The 20,093-nt window shown below is 38.7% G+C and overlaps 1 protein-coding gene across 8 annotated transcripts in view; it reads right to left on the bottom strand.

The window, feature by feature from the left end:
- The window catches only part of LOC119781587 (nck-associated protein 5-like), a 232,522-nt gene that overhangs the window by 45,276 nt on the left and 167,153 nt on the right, over positions 1-20,093 (bottom strand). For all 8 annotated transcript variants that reach the window (XM_038282126.1, XM_038282119.1, XM_038282120.1 and 5 more), the window contains 4 exons: positions 9,861-10,022; positions 7,134-7,202; positions 3,367-3,405; positions 3,074-3,193 (listed from right to left, as the gene is read on the bottom strand). In XM_038282126.1, coding sequence (XP_038138054.1) covers positions 3,074-3,193; positions 3,367-3,405; positions 7,134-7,202; positions 9,861-10,022 — 390 coding nt within the window. The remainder of the gene's footprint in view (positions 1-3,073; positions 3,194-3,366; positions 3,406-7,133; positions 7,203-9,860; positions 10,023-20,093) is intronic.

Here is a 20,093-nt window from a genome sequence, read left to right as displayed (position 1 = left end):
CAAATCGCTTTAAAGCAGACTCACATTTATAATATTTCTCTTTCCTCTCTTGTCTTTACTCCATTTACTCTGTTTCTGCCTCTTCATAATTTGCCCTTTTTGTCAGTGCCGCTGCTTCTCTGCCATCTCATCTCTCTCCATTTTCACTCCCCCTTGTCCTTTCTCTCTAATCTTCCCTTCTTATTTTACATCCTCACCTCTTTCTGTCTCTTTCTGCTGTCTGGATTAAATGACAGCTCTTTTCTGCTCTTCTCTCCATTGCATTATTGTTATTTTTTTAGTTTCATACCATCAGCAAATAGCTTTTGTGAATTTTTTAACAATTATTTGAAATTGTGCTTACTTTCAGAGTGGCAGGTCTCCTTTGATAAGCTCCCATTTTTAAGTAGAGCTCATAAGTACAAAGACGCTTTTGTAGGGAGGACCAGGAAGATGAAATGAACCAATTTTCTGCTACATGGTTTAGAGTTAGCGGACAATTTAAGCACAGTGTGATAGTTCCAGAAGCGGCTAGCAATTTAGATTTATCTTAAAGTTCAGATTTATTCTTGTGTAAAGTGTTCTATGCCGTTTTTGGAGGTAATATAAGGTAGCTCGTTACGCATCGGTCATTGAGGTGAAACAGCTTAAGCTGCAAAGAAAACAAAAGCTCCTCTTTATTTCTCATAAAATTATTAAGAGCAATAAAAATTCTCCCTTTTGTCAGAACACAGCCTTTTTTATAAACCTTTGAGCATGAACTTTCCTTATGGGACCCCGTGATCAAGTGCAGCACTTTGTAAGTTAGTGTGCAACTGCGACTTGCAGTGACAAATGCACAATAAAGCAATCATAACCTCGACATCCAGCCACAGACTGGAAAGAACTTGAAGTAAAAAAAAAATATATATATAGTAAAAAAATGTGTGTATATGACCTAAGACTGAAATTGCATTCGCTATGAAAGTGAGTTTTTTCACAAACTAAACTGTTCAGTCTGCTCTCTGGACCCACAGTCTCTTCATTCTTTCTTTTAAACTAGTAAAGTGAATGCTTTCACTTTAATGGTAACAACCCACCCATCTAGCAAGCCAGAGCAGCACAAATGCACTTAAACTCTAAACAGCATCCTGTCTGAAAAAAAGGAACAAATTTGAAAAAGGCCACCAAATTCGTTGGTGACAAGAGACCCTTAGGGATGCGGCTAAAAGGGGCGGGGCTTTAGTGAGGACCTTGCCTTGCTGTTGCCAACTTAGCATATCTGTCGTTACATTTAGCGACTTTTGAGACACATCTATTGTGTTTCTTCTAAGTAAAATATAGCAACTAGCGACAAATCTAGAGCCTTTTTTATACATTCTTGAGACTTTTAGCAACATCATGAAAGCAATGATTGCTCTAGATCAGGGGTCTTCAATGTTTTCCAGCCCAACGACCCCCAAACTGATGGTGAGATGGAGCGGGGACCCCCTAATTATATATATTGTATGAAATTGTGTTATATCAAAATAGTCCTTTAGTCACTCTATTACAGATGGAGTCATGGGCGGTTCTAGACAGTGGCCAACGGGGGCTAGTGCCCCTGTAGATCATGTCCTGGCCCCTGTACTAAAGACATAATACTAGGAGAAATTCTAATGATGATATGTGATGGAGTTGACATGGTTTCTGATAGGTCCTTTGGATCTATTTAATTTTTTATTCTTTAAAAAATTCTGTTTTACTAATTATTTAAAAACAATAGCTTCAGTCATATTAAGATAGAATCCCAGTTTTCATCTGTTGTTTTTTTCAAAACAAATAAAAAAAATACAGCTGAATTTATCAGTTTTTCTTGAGTTCTAATTCTGATTTTATAGAAAACTATAATTTTAACTTAAATTAAGTTAAAAAAAATTACAATTCCTAAATGATGAATGTATATTGACCTAATATTCCTAATAAATGCTTTGTTAGATCTTTTTTGATATATTTATATAGCTACAATTTCTTGAGTTGCTTTTTTTTTTTTTTTTGCTATGCTAAGGGACTTTTATTTTAATTTTAACGATAATCCAAATTAACATTTTTGAGCCAAAAATAAACAGTTTCAGTTAGAAGACATATAATTTTAATTAAACGTAATTGAAGACATTTTACTTACCTTGCCTTTTTTTTTTTTTGCTTCATGCTTTTCTGTGCCCCCCTGTAAACAAATTGGGCGGCCCTATGCAACATTTGGTCTAGAACCGCCACTGGATGGAGTCATGTAACGACAGTAATTTCTCCCTGGGATTATTAAAGTATTTCTGATTCTGATTCCTGGTTGATGGGACAGGTGTTGTGAATGAAATTGTGTCCAGCTTGAAAGAGCTCCTGTGTGTCGCTGAATGTGTGCATAGATGACTAAAAGACATCTTCTGCCTCCATTTATCTGTCTACTACAGTGTGTTGAGTTTATGTTAACGTGTATTTAAAGACATTTCAATTAGTGGGAAAAATTGTAGAAGGGGAATATGAAAAGAAGAAAAAAGTCTAATCAACCAAAACTTTCACGACCCCCATGCAGTACCTCCGCGGACCCCCTAGGGGTCGCGGACCCCCTGTTGAAGACCTCATGTAGTCTAGATGTGTTCTGCAGTTTAACTGTTTAATAGCCATTGGCACACCTTCCATGGTTCTTCCAGAGAATGTTGCTAATCTAAATTAAGGAAGGCTTTCAATTATAGGTACATCTGGGAACGTTATAAACTGTAAAAGGGTTAAAATGTGAGATTTTTGTCTGGGTTAAATTTCAAAGTTGTACACACAAGAGGAGAAGCCATATGAGGCATACATTTACGATTCTTGCTCGGTCTCTGTAATTTAACCCACTGACACATGGAAAATACATCTAGATCACACCTAAAGTGTGTTAGGTCTGAGTTCAGATTTCAGAGTGTTTTGATGAAAGCGACGCATAAAATAACCTATTTTCGAAAGGAACCGACTCTGACTTCGATCTAAAAAGACAAACATTTGACTTTAAGGTAGAACTCTAAGTTCACTGGACAGCTAAATTAAAACACCTACATCAGAAAAAAAAAAAGAAATGGACAGCAGTGGCATATTTCACCTGGAGAAGCAGGTCCGACGCAGGCTTGATCCTCTGCTGGAACAAAACACTGAGAGCTCGGTTTTGCTGCTCAAGGTCGAAAACTCTTGTTCGCAGCTTCAGACATTCCTCCCTCAGATCCTGATACAGGGAAATAAAAAAAAGTGAGATTTTGTTTGACGTCAAGCTAATTTAGAGTTAAAACCAAACAGGGAGAACTTTGAACAATTCTTGAAGAATTATCCATCCATTAACCTAAAACGCTAAAAGAAGTTTAGTAATTTAAAAACAAGAATAAGAAAGATCAAACAAACCTTCTGTGTAAGGAGTGCTTGCACAACTTGATTGGCAACCTTTGAAGAAAAGAAAAAAAAAAACATGATTCCAGCTTTAAGTCTGAGCTTTTGAAATGATTCCTCAGCTTAAAACAGACAAACACAACATATTAGACATTTTTCTTCATTTTTCTCTCATGCATTTTTCTTTTGCACTCCTTCCTCAGCCCCTCGCCTCCTAATGGTGCTATCGACAGCGCCTGGTTGATGTACAGGCAAAGGCACGACTAGCTAAAGTGCTGTTGTGCCTGGCAGTCGGTCTCAGAGCGGCTCACGCCCGACCACAAGGCCGATGCAGACGCGGCTCCGATTACCACTCATCGATTGCTCATTAATAGCGTGTGAAGCTGCGGCGACTGTGTTAAACGCGCCCACTCTGGATTATTGAATGAGCCGAGACAAGGATAAATACGGTGAAATGAGCCCTGCCTCTAGTTACAGAGCAGCCCTGGAGATTATTCCTTATTAGAGGGAAGACGGTGGGTTTCTCCATGTTGTTGCTGTGAAGGTAGGGATGAGTCAAAGACTATACCTAACACTAATACAGCAGATATAACGGCACCATTTGAAGTCCTGATCCTCTTTCCAATCCTTTCTCTTTTATCCCAGTTTCTTCCCACCTCTAGAGGAACATGTTCAGCCCCTCGAGGTTCCTAGTTCCAGGACAAATTGCTCAACTTGTTCCTGCCAGACTTACTTTCCTAAGGCGTTACTCCCTTGCCTCCCCCCATACTCTCCTGGGGCCTTTCAGCCAGGCTACTTCATCCCTGAACAGCATTTATCAAACACTCTCAAATAACCAGAAGGCTCTGAAGTGGTATTGTTATGTAAACTATGGCTTCAGCTGCACTGCTGATACCGACTTATGGCTGTTAAAGCGCTACTATGTGCCATGAGCTGTGAACGGTGAAGTAACAGCATGAAAAGGGAATTCTCATCCATTCATCTGAAAATATGAATTCATTTTAGATTACAGATGTTTGATATCATGGGTAGTGGCAGTCTTCTATATGGGCGGTATGGGCAGATGCACAGAGCAGCATTAGAAATGGGGAGGAAATGGAAGCATCTTTAAATAAAAATACAAAGTGTTAAGATTCCAGTTTGTGGGGGTTGTTTTGTTTCTTTTTCAGTTCCTCCGTGCATCCACCAGATGGTGCTATTGTTCTCTGCTGGTCTGGAGGGTTTCGTGTTCTTCTCTACCTCACACACCTGCAGCCTATTTGGCCACCACTTCCTGAGGAGTATTTAAGCAGCAGACTGTCTTCACTTCAACACCAGAGTGTTTGCCAGTATTGGGTATTCTAGCCCCTCTGAGTTTGCAGAGTCTAACTTTGAGTCCCTGTTTTCTTCTGAGTTCTCAGCACTAACCAAGTTTTGTCTTCAAGTCTTGGAAGGGACTCTTTCATCACGCTGAGAATTGGAGACAGATCGCCTTATCTGAACGCCATTCAATTCTAGAACATTGTGACAGTCTGCTCAACTGCTCCTCAGGACCACCATAGTCTGCCTGTCCGCCCTCCAATGAACAACACCTTCTACCAGACATGGGCAATGTGGAGTCAACAAGTCATCTCCATGTCATGTATTTGTTCTACCCAGCCACTGAAGCAGGTGAGTCCAATCTTCACCGTGAATTAACCTCTGCAGATTGGACTCACCTGGTTAATTGGCTGGATAGATTAAATACATGACATGGAGATGCCTTGTTGACTCCACATTGCCCATGTCTGCCTTCTACAGAGCAAGCCTCCACAAACAGGAACTCTGGAACCTCCCCTAACAACCACAGTGAGTCCCAGTCAAACCTTAAATTTAGACGTCAGGCAGTTTTTCCCACTGTCCTTTAACTCACCACTCTGATCTCCTCCTAGGGTTTCCAGTTCCGGTTCACCAGACCGCTGGATTTTCCCAAGCTGAGAATACCCTTAGTTTTGTCTCTCTGAGTTTACAGTAACTTTTGTCTCTTTAAATTCCATTCAGTCAATTACTTATTAACTTTTACCCTGCCTCTGAGTGGTGTTCTTCATGTGGGCTACTTTAAAGCTGCAGTGTGTAACTTTTAGCGACATCTAGCGGTCAGACTGCAGACCGCAGCAACATGAACATCTCCCCCCACCGCTTCTCCCCCCCAACAGTACGGCAAGCGTTACGGGACAAAATGTCTTCCACAACGTCCGCATCACCTACCTTCTCAAGTGATGAGGTTTGTTTACATAGATAATTTTACAGATAGTATTTCATTAGTCTGTGTAGGGTATAGATTTCATGTAGACTTAAGATAATAAATATACCAGTTATTTTTTCTACATCGTTGTGACGTTTTGGCGATCTCGCAATCGCTAGTTTGTTGGCTCTGCGCTGCCGTAGCGCAAAAATGTCTGCCTCCATGGCTGCGAGACCCGCTCCTATGTAATTATAAATAACGAATTCTAAGGCAACGCAAATATTAAGGTTAAGAGGCTGAGCTCGTAGATGATGATAAATAACATAGTTATGTATAATATATTACATTTCTGACTGTATATCCCTGTAATTATTACACACTGTAGCTTTAAAAACCCATCATGACACATAGCTTATGTGTCAGTTTACTACTCAAACAGTTTTCTTTTTGAATAATTGTTTTCATTCCTCCTTGTCATTTCCCACATACAGTTTATGTGATGTGATGTGATGTTTGTGATGTTTCTGTGATGAAATATAGTTATAGAAATATAGTTATGTTACATTTTTGCAAGTATGAATCAAAAATTTATATGAATGACAGCTTTACGATTATGAGTCCATAATCCCTGATGAAACTATTAAACAACCCACTGGTTGGTAGAGGTAATGTACCTGAAGGTTGTTGGCAAACCACCATTAGACAAGAAAAAAAGAGAAAGTTAACAAAACCATTGATTTAAGGTTAAAGGCATGTGCATTATTAGGTTTTTTAATAATTGTGCTTTCTTCTATCTGTTCATCTTAGGAGATTTGGACTCATACATCTTTGATCTGTACTTGTAATTTTTGCAAAGTTGTACCTTTTATTTCTAACTTTCAAACTTGTTTCCTCATAGATGACAAATCAGACACGATTTTCAAGAAATAAAGACAAATCTTAGGGGGATCTTTAACACATTTAATTACCTATATGGACTTACATTACACAATTTAGACTCATATGCATATGTTGTTTTATTGAAAGTTATGTTAACTCAGATAAAATGTCATTATATGCCACACTTTGCCCCTTCAACATGAATTGAGGTGAACAGTTAAATTATTGATTCCAGTTTGTAGATTTTGAGTTGGCAAACCTTTCCAACCACTGTACCTGTAAAATTGACTGACGTTAGGTGCATTCTCTTGTTCTTCCAATAAATTAAAGTATTTCTTTGAATACTTAATGCCACTTGAGAGGGTTAAGGAATTTGAACTGTTCAACCATTTGACATGTGATAACTACCCATACAGGGTTCATTAGATCTACATGTCCCTATTTCTTCTAGACATATGGTGTTGTAGCTTGTAAATGTGAGGCATTGTCTCTTTTCAGAGTCAAAACTGTAGTTAGCATTCACCCCAGTATTTTCTGCCTTTGGCTGGAGTAAATTGCCAACCTGGAAGATAATCATTGTACTCTGCAGAACCTCATTAAAACCCTAATCTTCAGCTTCACAATACAGTTCATTCAGTGCAACCGAAATTCAGCGCACATGCAAACTTTTCAAGGGAGGTAAAACCAAAGGCTGACTTACCTCGTCCAGACAGCGCTCGTACTGCTCCCTCTGGCCCTCGTTCTCCAAGGCCAAAGCCGAGTTCTCCTCCTGCGAATGACACGTTCGCCTTAGTTACATCAGGATGTGACTAAACAACACGGAAGAAGACAAAGGCAGCAATCAAGCAGAGGATCAAGGAACGGGAGCCTGCCCTAAAAAAAAGGTTAGACGTCGACTTTGAACAGGGATAGCCAATAAAAGAAAAAAAATCACCAACTGCAACAGAGAAAAAAGGTCAAGGGGACGGAAGTTATGATGTTGAACTTTTGGGCTGCAAGAGTTTGGATCTAATAAGAATATCTCCTTTGCTTGCCGAGCGCCGAGGCGGCACTCTATTGATCTCGGAGAGTTTCCAATTTGTGAGGCAGGCTGCGTATTAGGACCTGTCAGCCTCCTTTCGCTTCCCTCGCCCTCTGCCCTTTTAGCAGAACCCACTAGGCCCTTGATGAAAACATGGAAAAACATAATTGGGACCCAAAACATTCCAGAGATGCCAACGCGGACGAAACACCGAGTAATTAAAGCGTCCGAGCGTGGGAATCGGATTGGATGCAAACTGATGAGTAATTAAACAAAGCCTTGTTGAGTTCAGCAGTTCTATTATTAGACCCACCATCTTATTCATTAATGGTGTCATTGCTCAGAAAAGGCAATTCATCTTAAAAGAACAAGATATTTGAAATGTGTTTGTTTAGTCAGCATAGCACGCACGCATGATTGACTGTTTTACTAATTAAAGCCTTCCGATATCACGCTATCAGACTCACAATTTCCTCCGTGAAAGCTTGGAAAGAAGAAGGTGTTGAATAATATAAGGATGGAGAAGATAGTTGGAGTTTTCTTTAAAAAAATATTGTGGGTATATTGTATGCTATAAGAATATGTAGTTTGAAACCATTAAATTAATACATTTAAAGATTGGCAGCTATAAAAGTTTTACAAAAACAAAATTTTGTTTTTTATCTTATGATAGATCCATCTGGGCTATGAACGGTAAGGGTTTCACAATTTTGTCTTTATTACTCGAAAAAAATCTGATTGATATTGATTTTCCTTTTCACTTTCCTCTTTTTAATCTGGGTGTTACTGCCCCCTGCTGGTTATGGGGGCATTTTAACACCAGATTTACACTGAATGCAGTAGTGCTAGGGTGAAGGCATCTTAAGGAACCCTGATCAGTAAAATCAATGTGTACGCTAACATTAGCCATGCTGCGGATGCAGATATTTTTATTTCATTTAATTTTTTTTTCTAATACATATTTTAGCATTTTTTTTCATATTTTTGTATGTGTTTTTATATATCTTTTTTATATTTTAGCTTTTCATTATTTATTTAAATTTTTTTAAATGGATTTTGCAAATTTCAAATTGTGTTTTTACGATCATGTTCTTTTCACTTCTAGGGCGGGCTTTCGTCTGGAGGGAGGAGCGAAGGATTCATTTCTATTGGTCCGCTGGACGTTAGCAACAACAAGAGTTAGCTGTTGTATCGGACTAGAAGTGGAAAAAAATTTATTCGTAAAATGCAAGTTTAATATGGAAACAATTCAGTAGATTTAATCTGAAAAGGAGAAAATTGAAGAAAAAAATAATGTAAAAATGAAAAAGCTGTCAATTTTTTTGGTAGAAAACAAAAAAAAATTTTTTTTAATGATTTCGTTTTTTTTACTTTTTTCTTGTGTAAGAAGTTTCCAAATTGTTATTTCTGGATTTCATTTTGTTTTGTTTTTCTTATTTCTTTTGCTGGCATCAATAATGGAACAAAATTCACTCCATGGCTTCAGCCTTTTTATATTTCTCTGACAACATAGGACAAAAACATGACGTAAACTGGAAAAAATGCTGAATCAATATTGAAGGACTAATCGCCATCTCATGTCTAATCTGGATGTGCTTGGTCCTTATAGTTGATGTTTTTTTTTTTTCAGATTTATTAGGTAACAGATGTTCCCGGGGTCACAGAAGGTGACCCCCATCCATTTCTCCCTCAGATCTGGGTTTCATCACTCGCTTCTCGTCCATGGCGCGTGTTCACCAAGCTAATGAGCGACCTCAGCGGAGCTGCAGGGAATAGGAGCCGAGCAGTGCTTACTTAGTGTCAGCTGAGCTTATTCACACTGTGGGTTGTTGATGTATTGCCTGTGTTTTGTCCCCTCTGCTTCAGCCGCCGGTGCATCCATCAACTCGCACGGGCGAGTGGAATAAAAAATGGCAGATAAGATTTGATGAAGCTGTTCGAAACGTAACGCTTGAGTAAGGGGGGGGGGGGTTGTCTGCATGGCGGGATTAAGGGACTGGGGGACAAAAATCCAGCCAGAATGAGGGGATTTATGTGATTGTGGGAACATTTCTGAATGTTAAACAGACAGGAAAAAGACATTCCTCTTTCAATGATCTTATTTCATCGTTATAAACCGTTTAAGTATAAATCCGCACAACCAGAAGCATAATTTGATTAAGTCTGAGACCTTTAATCGCTTAGAAGATCTTAAGGATGTGTGTCCATTGGCTTCTTTAGGAAACAAGGCGCTAAAATCCCTGAGCCTAGGGATAAACAATCCATAGCTGTAGTGCAGCCAGCGAGGCCTGGTGACACCTCTGCTCTCTCCAAACATTTGATGAGCTGTCATGCTTTCAGACACAACCTGCACGCCGTCTGGCCAGAAAGAGGGAAGGGCTTCTTTGATGAAGACTGAAAATCTACCTCCAGGGCCTTGAGGCGCTCCAGAAGGGGCTTGGTTTTGTCTTTGTCCTCCTGGTCCTGGATGCCATCGTGTTCGAGATCCAGCTCGGCTGGAGTCGCCGGCGGGATATCGTTCTCTGCGGGGCCGTTGTGACGTTTCTGCACTTCCTCTAACAGTTTATCCTGCAAAAAGTGAAGAAAAAAAATGAAACACATGGAACTTAAGAGGGAAAGGAGAGGGATTCTGTGAAAAGAGGGAAATAAAAATTAGACACAAAAGGAAGAAGGAGATAAAGGTATGACACAAGCTAGTAAGGAAACAAAGAGGAATGGGAGCTATGACACAAGGAAAGAAGGACAGAGTCAAGGAAAGGAGGACATAAGGTGTTACAAAAGGAAGGACAGCACAGAAAACCCAGAAGAAAAAAAACAGGAAGAAGAAACAAACAAATAACACTGAAGATCCCATCTACAAAATATTCATAATAAGAGGCGCTTAATTGTACAGATGCAAAATTTTTTTTAATAGGTGCAATAATTATTACATTGCAAGCAAGAAGAATTGTTTCATGATTTCACAAACTAGCAAAAATACATCATGGCAGATATGTTTGACCTAGATACAGAAATGTTTTGGACCAATAAAATAAAGTGACGCCTATGACAGAAGCAAAGCAAACATGGCTGTGCCGCTTTTAGCTGGAATACCCTCTATTTTATTTTTTAAGTGAGCAAAAGGAGGCTGTTTTTGTCTTTGCAGATGGGAAGATGGTTGCGGGTTCCTCCTGACGGATTTGGTTAAAGTGATTTATCAGTAAATCCACTAGTTAAACAAAATGAGCTGCTACGCCTGCTGTGATTGGCTAGAAACTCAACAGGGGATGCAGGTAACCAATCAGCTCAAAGAATTTGACTGAATGTCCAATCCTCCGTGTAGTTGAATTTGAATTCTACATGGTATCCAGTGGCGGCTGGTGAAAAATATTTTTGGTGGGGCTGATATAGCCTAGTGTATGTCTCCAACTAATCCGGAATAAGAATTCAAATAAACAATTGGACAATACATACAATTTAACAGTAATGATTTAATTTACTATATAATAACAGTAACAGTGATGATTTGGGTCACTGTGACGGGGTTCTTTGGCCTCCAAGAATCCAGGCTCAGTTGGAGTTACCGGTGTTGGTGATTTATTGAGCTCAAAAACTCAAAACAGGGTGCAAAAGAAACTAAACATATACAAGATCCTCGGGGCCTCAGCCTCCCTCCAGTTACCAGCAATGTAACAAAGAAACAGAAAACAAAAATTGCCGCTCTTCTTCCCACAGCCCTCATTAAATAGTTTAAGCCCCTCCCCTCAGGCTCTCTTATTTCTGATTTCTTCTCATGAATCAGTTTTGTCCATATATTACCTCCACAAACAATTGATGTACAAAAACAAATAATTTTTACAACTTAATTCTTTTACACAGATTCATTGACTTATTCAATTACACCAAACTGGCTTTGAACCCAGCAAAGACGCAGCCAGACTGAAGATGACAAGTCCCCATAGCATAAACACGTACACACCCACACCCACACACACACACACACACACACGGCTAACCCCACTGAAATATTAAGTGTGCACCCTCAATACGCCAGCAGGTAACCAGGAACAGCTTGTGTGTTTCAAGTTAATGGAGCTACTGGGCTCAGCGCGAGTGTATTGGTCCTCACAAGCACAGTATAACAGGAATGTGTGTGTGGCGCGCAAAGTTAGAGAGGTTGTTTTAAGCGACGAGGTGGATTCGTCACAATAACCATGACATGAAATGTTCATATCCTACAACAGGGATGTTCTTCTGGCAAACGGGTAGATAAATAAGGATCTCACCGAATTTGGTGGAAGCTGCATCTCGCTCGTTACATTCGCCATCTTCCCTCTAATTGTCTGCACCTGCGCTTGGGTTCAGAAGCCTGTTAAAGTGCAGTATTTTCAGCGCCCCAAGACCATTAAGTTCCGAGACGCTGATTGGCCATTAAATTCACCTAGCAATAGTACATGATTGACAGATTCTTTGCAAATGTGGGTCTGTCTGATCACAGCCCCCAGAACAGAGACGGTAGGAGTCTGTCTGTGGAAATCCACAAATTAATGACAGTAGATAGGGAAATGTAGTTTATATAATTTGTTTTGCTTATAGGTACACAGTCTAGAGAGTAAAACTGACATTTATGAGTTAATTTCTAAAAATATATTTTACGTTTCTCTCTTCTTATCAGGGGGGGCGGTGCCCCAGCGCCCCCTATGGGCCGGCCGCCACTGATGGTATCCATCTAGCTTTTGCCAGGTTACAATCAATAGGCTTGTTGGATGTGATCTAAAAAGACTGCTGTGCAAATGTTTAGACATGCAAACTGATTTAAAATGAGCAAACTTGGTTTTAAGGGCAGTTTGAGAGTGGCCATAAAGAAAGATGAGGTTCTAAGCCATTGAGATCATGGAGGAAGAAGGGAGGAAATAATGATAATAAAAACTTATAAATAATATCTATAGAACATTTTAAACAGGTAGCATATATCTATGAGATATGAACTAAACAAAAAACTATTTAATATGAAAGTTGAATATAAAAAGTATAAAATCTTAACATGAGAAATTTGCTTTTGTCTTTTGATAAATCGACGGACAAGAAAATTCCCTGTTGCAACAACCAAGAGGTGTGACCCCCTGCAGGTTCTTTTGAATTTCTTTGTCTTTTTTTATAAAAATGCCCTTATAATTAATATCAGTCATTTTCTTTCATTTTGGTTTAATGGCATAAATATTGTCTGCCAATGTTTTGTTCATTAATATCATCCTACTATTGTTATTTCTGATGGTACAAATATATTTACATGAGTGCAGAATCTGCCTCCATCCTGGCGTGGTACCAACGCCTCCCTTGTTGCAACAAATACCCCGGATATCTTTGTGTGTCGGTTTGTACCTGACTTTAAGTAGTACTTAAAAAGATGCTAAAACTGTAGCCACAGATGAGTTTCAATTTCAAAATTTTAAATCAGCGGATACGCACATGCCGTCTCCCATTCACCAGTACATTCAGCATCCATGGTTTGCCACTCCTTACATCAACTGTCCTTTGTTGAAGTTTTGTATGATTGAATCATAAAAGTTTTGAGACTTCTGTAACGCGGTGGAAGAAAAACTAATTAGGTTTAAAAATTGTCACCCCCAAAAATCAGCAGCATTTACCAGGGATCAGTTAGACTGTGGTCAAAATAATCGGTGTTGCCCTTGAAAAAAAAACTGTATCAGTTGATTGTTTAGTAATCTGAAAAGAAGATGAGGAAATAAGACAAAAAAAAGGTCCTGAACCCAGGTGCACTTTAAAATACGGAAATAAAATTCCATACTTTCGGCTACTACATTGGAACGCTGTAGATGACAGAAGAGAGGGAAAATAAGAGAAGTTGACCAAAATTATCAAGCAGATGGGCGGGGATCTTTTAAAACAGAGCAAAGACAAAGATAAAAACAGAAAAATACAAAAGGGAACGTAAAAGGCAGGAGCCAGGGGGACAAAATGGGAGAGGATCAGATGGGCAGATGGGACAGAAGCTTCGACAACAGAGCTGCAAAACATCCCAGAATCCCTAATCGTGTTTCTCCAGTTTTTGGTGACCTTCACGTCTCTTTGGTCTTCCTTCTGGGGGACCCAATCCTCTCCCTCCTTATCCTCTCTCTGGCTCATCCCCCGCTGTCTTTGACTACCTCTCACTTTTTCTTTATCCTCCCGCTTCCTGCGGTTTCTAGTCATTAATGACTGCTGGTAATTAGTTTCTAAATCGGCTTCGAATGACTGCAGAGCACCAAACATCTTCGTAAGAAGACAAAATAGAGACACTGGCAAAACTAGTCAAGAGATTGTTGTTGTTTTTCCATCTCTGCAGCCTGGATCTCTTGATTGATTCCCCATAAAGCTAAAGCAGTGGAAAACAACAGCCCTTTAAATAAATGAACACAGATAGGGCTGAAACAAGTTGGTTTTGGATTCAAACACATGAGAACTTCTGTGTTTTGTCAATGTCAACAGGACGTGTTGCAGGTTGATGGGCAGTTCAATAAAAAGCTACTCAACAACTTTTCTCATTTCTCCACCAAAACACCAGAGGTTGTTCAGCTGTTGGTTTTTAGGTTAAAACTAGTCGTCATTGTCTTTGTTTAGTACTAAAATTGTTTTAAAAAAGCAAGTATTCACCAAACTGGCTGTTTTTGGTCAGTCTGATTTTGTCCCATTTCAGTCCAATAATAGACATTAGAAACTTTCAGATCGTTTTCAGAATGAGAATCTTTTCAACGAAAATTACGGCTTTCCACCTTTCACTTTTCAACCAAATGCAAAAGTCGTTTCATGTCATTAGGATAGTGTGAAAGATTAGTTTAAAATGTTGCATAAATCAGTATTTTTGGACAACTCAGGGGTAAATTTGGAGCTAACCACATGGGCAAGTTGGGGTGGACCAAAAGGAATCCTAGTGATATGCAAAAAGACTTTTAGAAATCTACCGGCAAAGACATAGCTCCAAGACGACATCATTTTCTGATGCGTTCACAGCAAATGCAAAGCCTATGAAAGAATCGTCGCTTTCGCATGTTTTTGTTCGCCTGAAAATTCGTCAGAAATGCGCCTGGCAAGCAGTAGCAGGTGAAAGGCTCCACTACCTCATCAGGTCTTTTGGTTGTCGGTTTCACCTCGACACGGCGGTCCTGGATTTTACTGAAAGCCGAACAAAGCTGCCTACTGTCTAGAAGTCCCACAGGATCTTGGCCCGGTAGTTTTTCTAACCATCTTTGGAGGTGTTTCCCACTTTGACCTTGATGTTTGCGTCCCATACTCTGCACAGATGTTCCTGTACACAATTCCAGCCACTTGGTTATGGCGCTCCATGTAAGTGTCTTACACCCTGCAGGTATGCCTGCTCCTGTGTAGCCATGATGATTGCCTCTGTGCATAGTGTAGTTATTCTGTAACATTACCAGATTACAGTTGTAATATTCCCAGAGAATTATCGCAACTATACAAGATAAAGTCAGAACATTATGAGAATAAAGTAGTAATATTACCTGATTATAGTCGCCCTGTAACATTACCAGATTAGAGTTGTACTATTACCAGAGTAAAGTGGTAACATCCCAAGATTAAAGTCGTAAAATGACTAGAGTGGCGAGGGTGGTGTTGGATGTAGTAGTTTGCCCTGAAATCAAAGGATTGACGGTTCAAGCCCCGACTCTGACTTTCAGTGTCGTTGTGTCGTTGGGCAAGACACTTCACCTGCATTGTCTACTGATGGTGGTCAGAGGGCCCGGTGGCGCCAGTGTACCGCAGCTCCACTTCTGTCAGTGAGCCCCAGGGCAGCTGTGGCTACAATGTAGCTTGCCACCATCAGTGTGTGAGTGTGTGCATGAATGGGTGAATGAATGTAGTGTAAAGCGCTTTGGTCAAGTGTCCTGACTTGAAAAAAGGCGCTATATAAGTACATGCCATTTACCATTTACCATTTAGAGTGTAGTTGCAACATTGTGAGATTAAAGTAGCAATTTTACCAGAATAAAGTCGTAACATTACCAGAATATAATCCTAACATTATAGGATTCAAATTGTAAACATTATAAGGATATAGTAACAGTATTAGATTGAGTTGTAAAATTACAGTATAAAAGTCGTTACATTACAAGATTAAAGTCCTAACATTGTGCGATTAAAATGGTAAAATAATGATAATAATTCCATATTAAGAGATTAAACAACCAACTTTTTTTGATGTAAACTCTTCCCCCTAAGTTGAAATGCTCAGGCTATAGTTGAGGTGTGCTTAGTTGATCATTTTATTGAAGCTTTTTTCTTATTAAAACAACGTTTATGTTTGATATACTTATGACTTTACTCTTATATTATGATTTTATTTTCTTTGTATAAAGACTTTATCATTGTAATATTTTAACTTTATATCTGTACGGTTATGACTTTATTCTTGTGATTAAAAAAGTCTTATAATGGCTAACGACTCTATTTGGATGTAAATAATTGGGAACCTTGAGACTTCTTTGTTAATTTTCAAAGCTACCTTTTGTCTGCAGGGGCCAAAACATTGTTGCATCTTTAATGTTGTTGTTTTGGAGCAAAAAGTTAAGGGTGTTTTTAAGCTAAAGAAAAAAAATAATAGCCTAGAGCTTCATGGAGGAAATACATTTCCACATTTCTTTCCAACATGTTTCATTTGCATTTTAATGCTTTAAAGCAGTTATTTGTCTTTCATGTTTCGTTCCCAAGCATTCAGTCTACCCCTTTCAGTTCAAGAGTTTGTATTTAAGTTACAGATATAAAGACTCTTGGATATAAGAAATAAATAAAATATTGTTTTTTTTTATTACAACACAGTTGGACTGCATAATATATGTGTGATTTGCCTTTGAAAAGTTGGTAAACCAAAGCTGTAGCTCCAATTAAACTTTTAATTAAAATAAATGCCACATTTACAACGATTATGACATATTTTCACAATTTTTGAACCATTTATAGAGTTAGTTGAACAGCTGCTACCGAGCCCATGAGTTATTCCTGCCATCCCTGTCTGAGCTTTAACAAATAGCTGTCTTTAGTAAATGTGCAACAGAAAAGTAAAGTCAAGCCGTGCGGCACTGATGGATGGCTGCACAACAACGTCCATGTATCCAAATGCTGCTCCCTCTTAATGGGAATCCCCTAACAGCACTTTGTTTTCAGCTTGATTCAATCTCATCCAAACACATATTAGGTTTTCAATCTTGTTTGATTCCATCAGCGGCTGGGATTCGAAGCGATACTTTATAGCAGCAGCTTTGTTTAGTCTCTTGTTTTTTCGGGGGCCAAGTCCAGTCGGCTCGTCTTGACGAGGCTTCGGTAATAATGTCCACCGAGTTGGAGGGCAGCTCCTCATGTTGCCCTTTTCGGTTATTGAGTTTGTCTGCCGAATGCACAGAGCTGCTTAAAAGGCAGCTGGGAATAGAACAACAGACAGTTGGATCACAGGAGTAAAGTTTGTTTAGAAACTGCAAAATAGGTTGGAAAATTACTTTATTACCTTTAATAGATCAACGAAATACAATCTACGGGTGCTGGTCATAAAATTAGAATATCATGAAAAAGTAGATTGATTTCAGTAATTCCATTTAAAAAGTGAAACTTGTATATTATATTCATACATTACATATAAACTCATATATTTCAGATGTTTATTTTGTTTAATTTTGATGATTACAAATGACAACAAATGAAAATCTCAAATTCATCATATCAGAAAATTAGAATATTACTGAAGACCAATAAAAACAAAGGATTTATAGAAATGTTGGCCAACTGAAAAGTATGAACATGAAAAGTATGAGCATGTACAGCACTCAGTATTTAGTTGGGCCTCCTTTGGCCTGTATTACTGCAGCAATGCGGCGTGGCATGGAGTCGATCAGTCTGTGGCACTGCTCAGGTGTTATGATAGCCCAGGTTGCTCTAATAGAGGCTTTTAGCTCTTCTGAATTGTTGGGTCTGGTGTATTGCATCTTCTTCTTCACAATACCCCATAGATTTTCTATGGGGTTAAGGTCAGGAGAGTTTGCTGGCCAATTAAGAACAGGGATACCATGGTCCTTCAACCAGGTACTGGTAGCTTTGGCACTGTGTGCAGGTGCCAAGTCCTGTTGGAAAATGAAATCTGCATCTCCAAAAAGTTGGTCAGCTGCAGGAAGCATGAAGTGCTCTAAAACTTCCTGGTATGTGGCTGCGTTGACCCTGGACCTCAGAAAACACAATGGACCAACACCAGCAGATGACATGGCACCCCAAACCATCACTGACTGTGGAAACTTTACACTGGACTTCAAGCAACGTGGATGAAGTGCCTCTCTTCTTTTCCTCCAGACTCTGGGATCTTGATTTCCAAAGGAAATGCAAACTTTACTTTCATCAGAGAACATGACTTTGGACCACTCACCAGCAGTCCAGTCCTGTTTCTCTTTAGCCCAGGCAAGACGGTTCTGACGCTGTCTGTGGTTCAAGAGTGGCTTGACACAAGGAATGCGACAGCAGAAACCCATGTCTTTCATACGTCTGTGTGTGGTGGTTCTTGAAGCACTCACTCCAGCTGCAGTCCACTCTTTGTGAATCTCCCCCACATTTTTGAATGGGTTTTGTTTCACAATCCTCTCCAGGGTGCGGTTATCTCTCTTGCTTGTACACTTTTTTCGACCACATCTTTTCCTTCCCTTCGCCTCTCTATTAATGTGCTTGGACACTGAGCTCTGTGAACAGCCAGCCTCTTTAGCGATGACCTTTTGTGTCTTGCCCTCCTTGTGCAAGGTGTCGATGGTCGTCTTTTGGACAACTGTCAAGTCAGCAGTCTTCCCCATGATTGTGTAGCCTATAGAACTGGACTGAAAGACCATTTAAAGGCTTTTGCAGGTGGTTTAAGTTAATTAGCTGATTAGAGTGTGGCACCAGGGGCCATCAATTTTGAACCTTTTCACAATATTCTAATTTTCTGATATGATGAATTTGAGATTTTCATTTGTTGTCATTTGTAATCATCAAAATTAAACAAAATAAACATCTGAAATATATGAGTTTGTATGTAATGTATGAATATAATATACAAGTTTCACTTTTTAAATGGAATTACTGAAATCAATCTACTTTTTCATGATATTCTAATTTTATGACCAGCACCTGTAAATAGGTCTAACATCAAATCTAAATTTGGTTAATATTGTAGAGCGGCCATTTTCTTAAAAAAAAAAAAAAAACGTAATTTTCTCTTCTATTAAGATAATTTTTCCATAACATGAGTTATGTAAGGGCTTAAAATTATTTACCCCATGCTGCATTAAGAAAAAGAAGAGTATGTGATTATATTTTAACAATTTATTTTGCCAGCCTTGTTAATTACTGACCAAATAAACAAAAATATGTTTTTAAACATTATTAAAGATATTTATATAATATAATTATCTTACTTCTTTATAAGATACTTCTTTATAAGATTAAACAAAAGAATACCTATCAGTTACTAATGAATAAAAGACATATATGGTTTGAATGGTACAAGACATGTAGAAAGGGTATGTTGCTCTGTTACGCTGTCAGACTATTAGCTATTTTGTTTCAATGAACTGAAAACCGTTATACAATTGTCTTTTATAGTGGAATCCAGCCCTGATGCTTTTAACTTTTGAACAGGTGGTTCTGGTTTCTGTCAGAAGAACGTTAAAACTCTGCTCCATGAAGTGCGTTAACTTACAAAAGCCTTTTCCACAATGCTAATAGTTGGCTTGCCTTGTTCGATGATGTTTTAAACGCAAAAAATAAGTTACGCTGCTCCGTCATGCAGCACTGCTAAATTGGTGCTATTTAGGCGCTAACTTAAGCAGTTTCTAAGATGTTAAATTTTACAGATAGGACCACATATCTACATTTTACCAAATACGGTGATTTTGGAGAGGTGTTTGTGAAGTATTTTTTGAAAATATTTGGAGTAAAATAAGACCTGAATTGCTTTTATTTATTTATTTTTGGGAAAGGGGGGATGGGGGGGGGGGGTGGTCACCCGTGATGTCCTGGCATTAGGGGGAGTCAAGAACTCATTGTTTCTATATTTCTGGCAACACTTTTGAGGAGGGATCCTGCCTGTCCACAGTGTCACAAAAGGTTTTATTTCATTTTAAATGAAAGAAGATTAGCTTTGATTTGATGGGCTCTGAAAAAAAAACGTATTAAAGTTTAAAAGGTTTTTTATTACTTTTTTATTAACCATCAAGACAGGTACAAGAGTGATGCTTTGTTATTCATACACACTTTGGCTGATTTTCTTTGGTAATTCCTTCTTTTACAGTAAATCAATAACTATGTAATGACTTGGTAATAACACAGCAAGTTACACTATATTACTAGGTAACAACAAAAACTATGGAGAATTTTGATAAGTGCTGCACTTCCAATTTTAGTCAGACAAGGTTAAGTCAGACTTCCTAGACTTTATACAGTTATTACCAGGTAACTCATAGATTCACTGACAGTAATAGATTAACATGTTATTATCTAGTAAAATGTAGTTTATAGTATTTATTTATTAAATTATTTATTTATATGAGGGGGCGTGGCGGCCTAGTGGTTTAAAGGCATAGGGATTTGAATCCTGAGGTTGTGAGTTCGAACCCCCACTCCCACATACTGCCA

The sequence above is a fragment of the Cyprinodon tularosa genome, unplaced genomic scaffold (genome assembly GCF_016077235.1).
Source record: "Cyprinodon tularosa strain WSP-4 unplaced genomic scaffold, ASM1607723v1 ctg18, whole genome shotgun sequence".
Taxonomy (NCBI): Eukaryota; Metazoa; Chordata; class Actinopteri; order Cyprinodontiformes; family Cyprinodontidae; genus Cyprinodon; species Cyprinodon tularosa.
The sequence above is the reverse complement of the archived record's forward strand: the minus strand, read 5'-3'. Positions and strand labels throughout refer to the sequence as shown.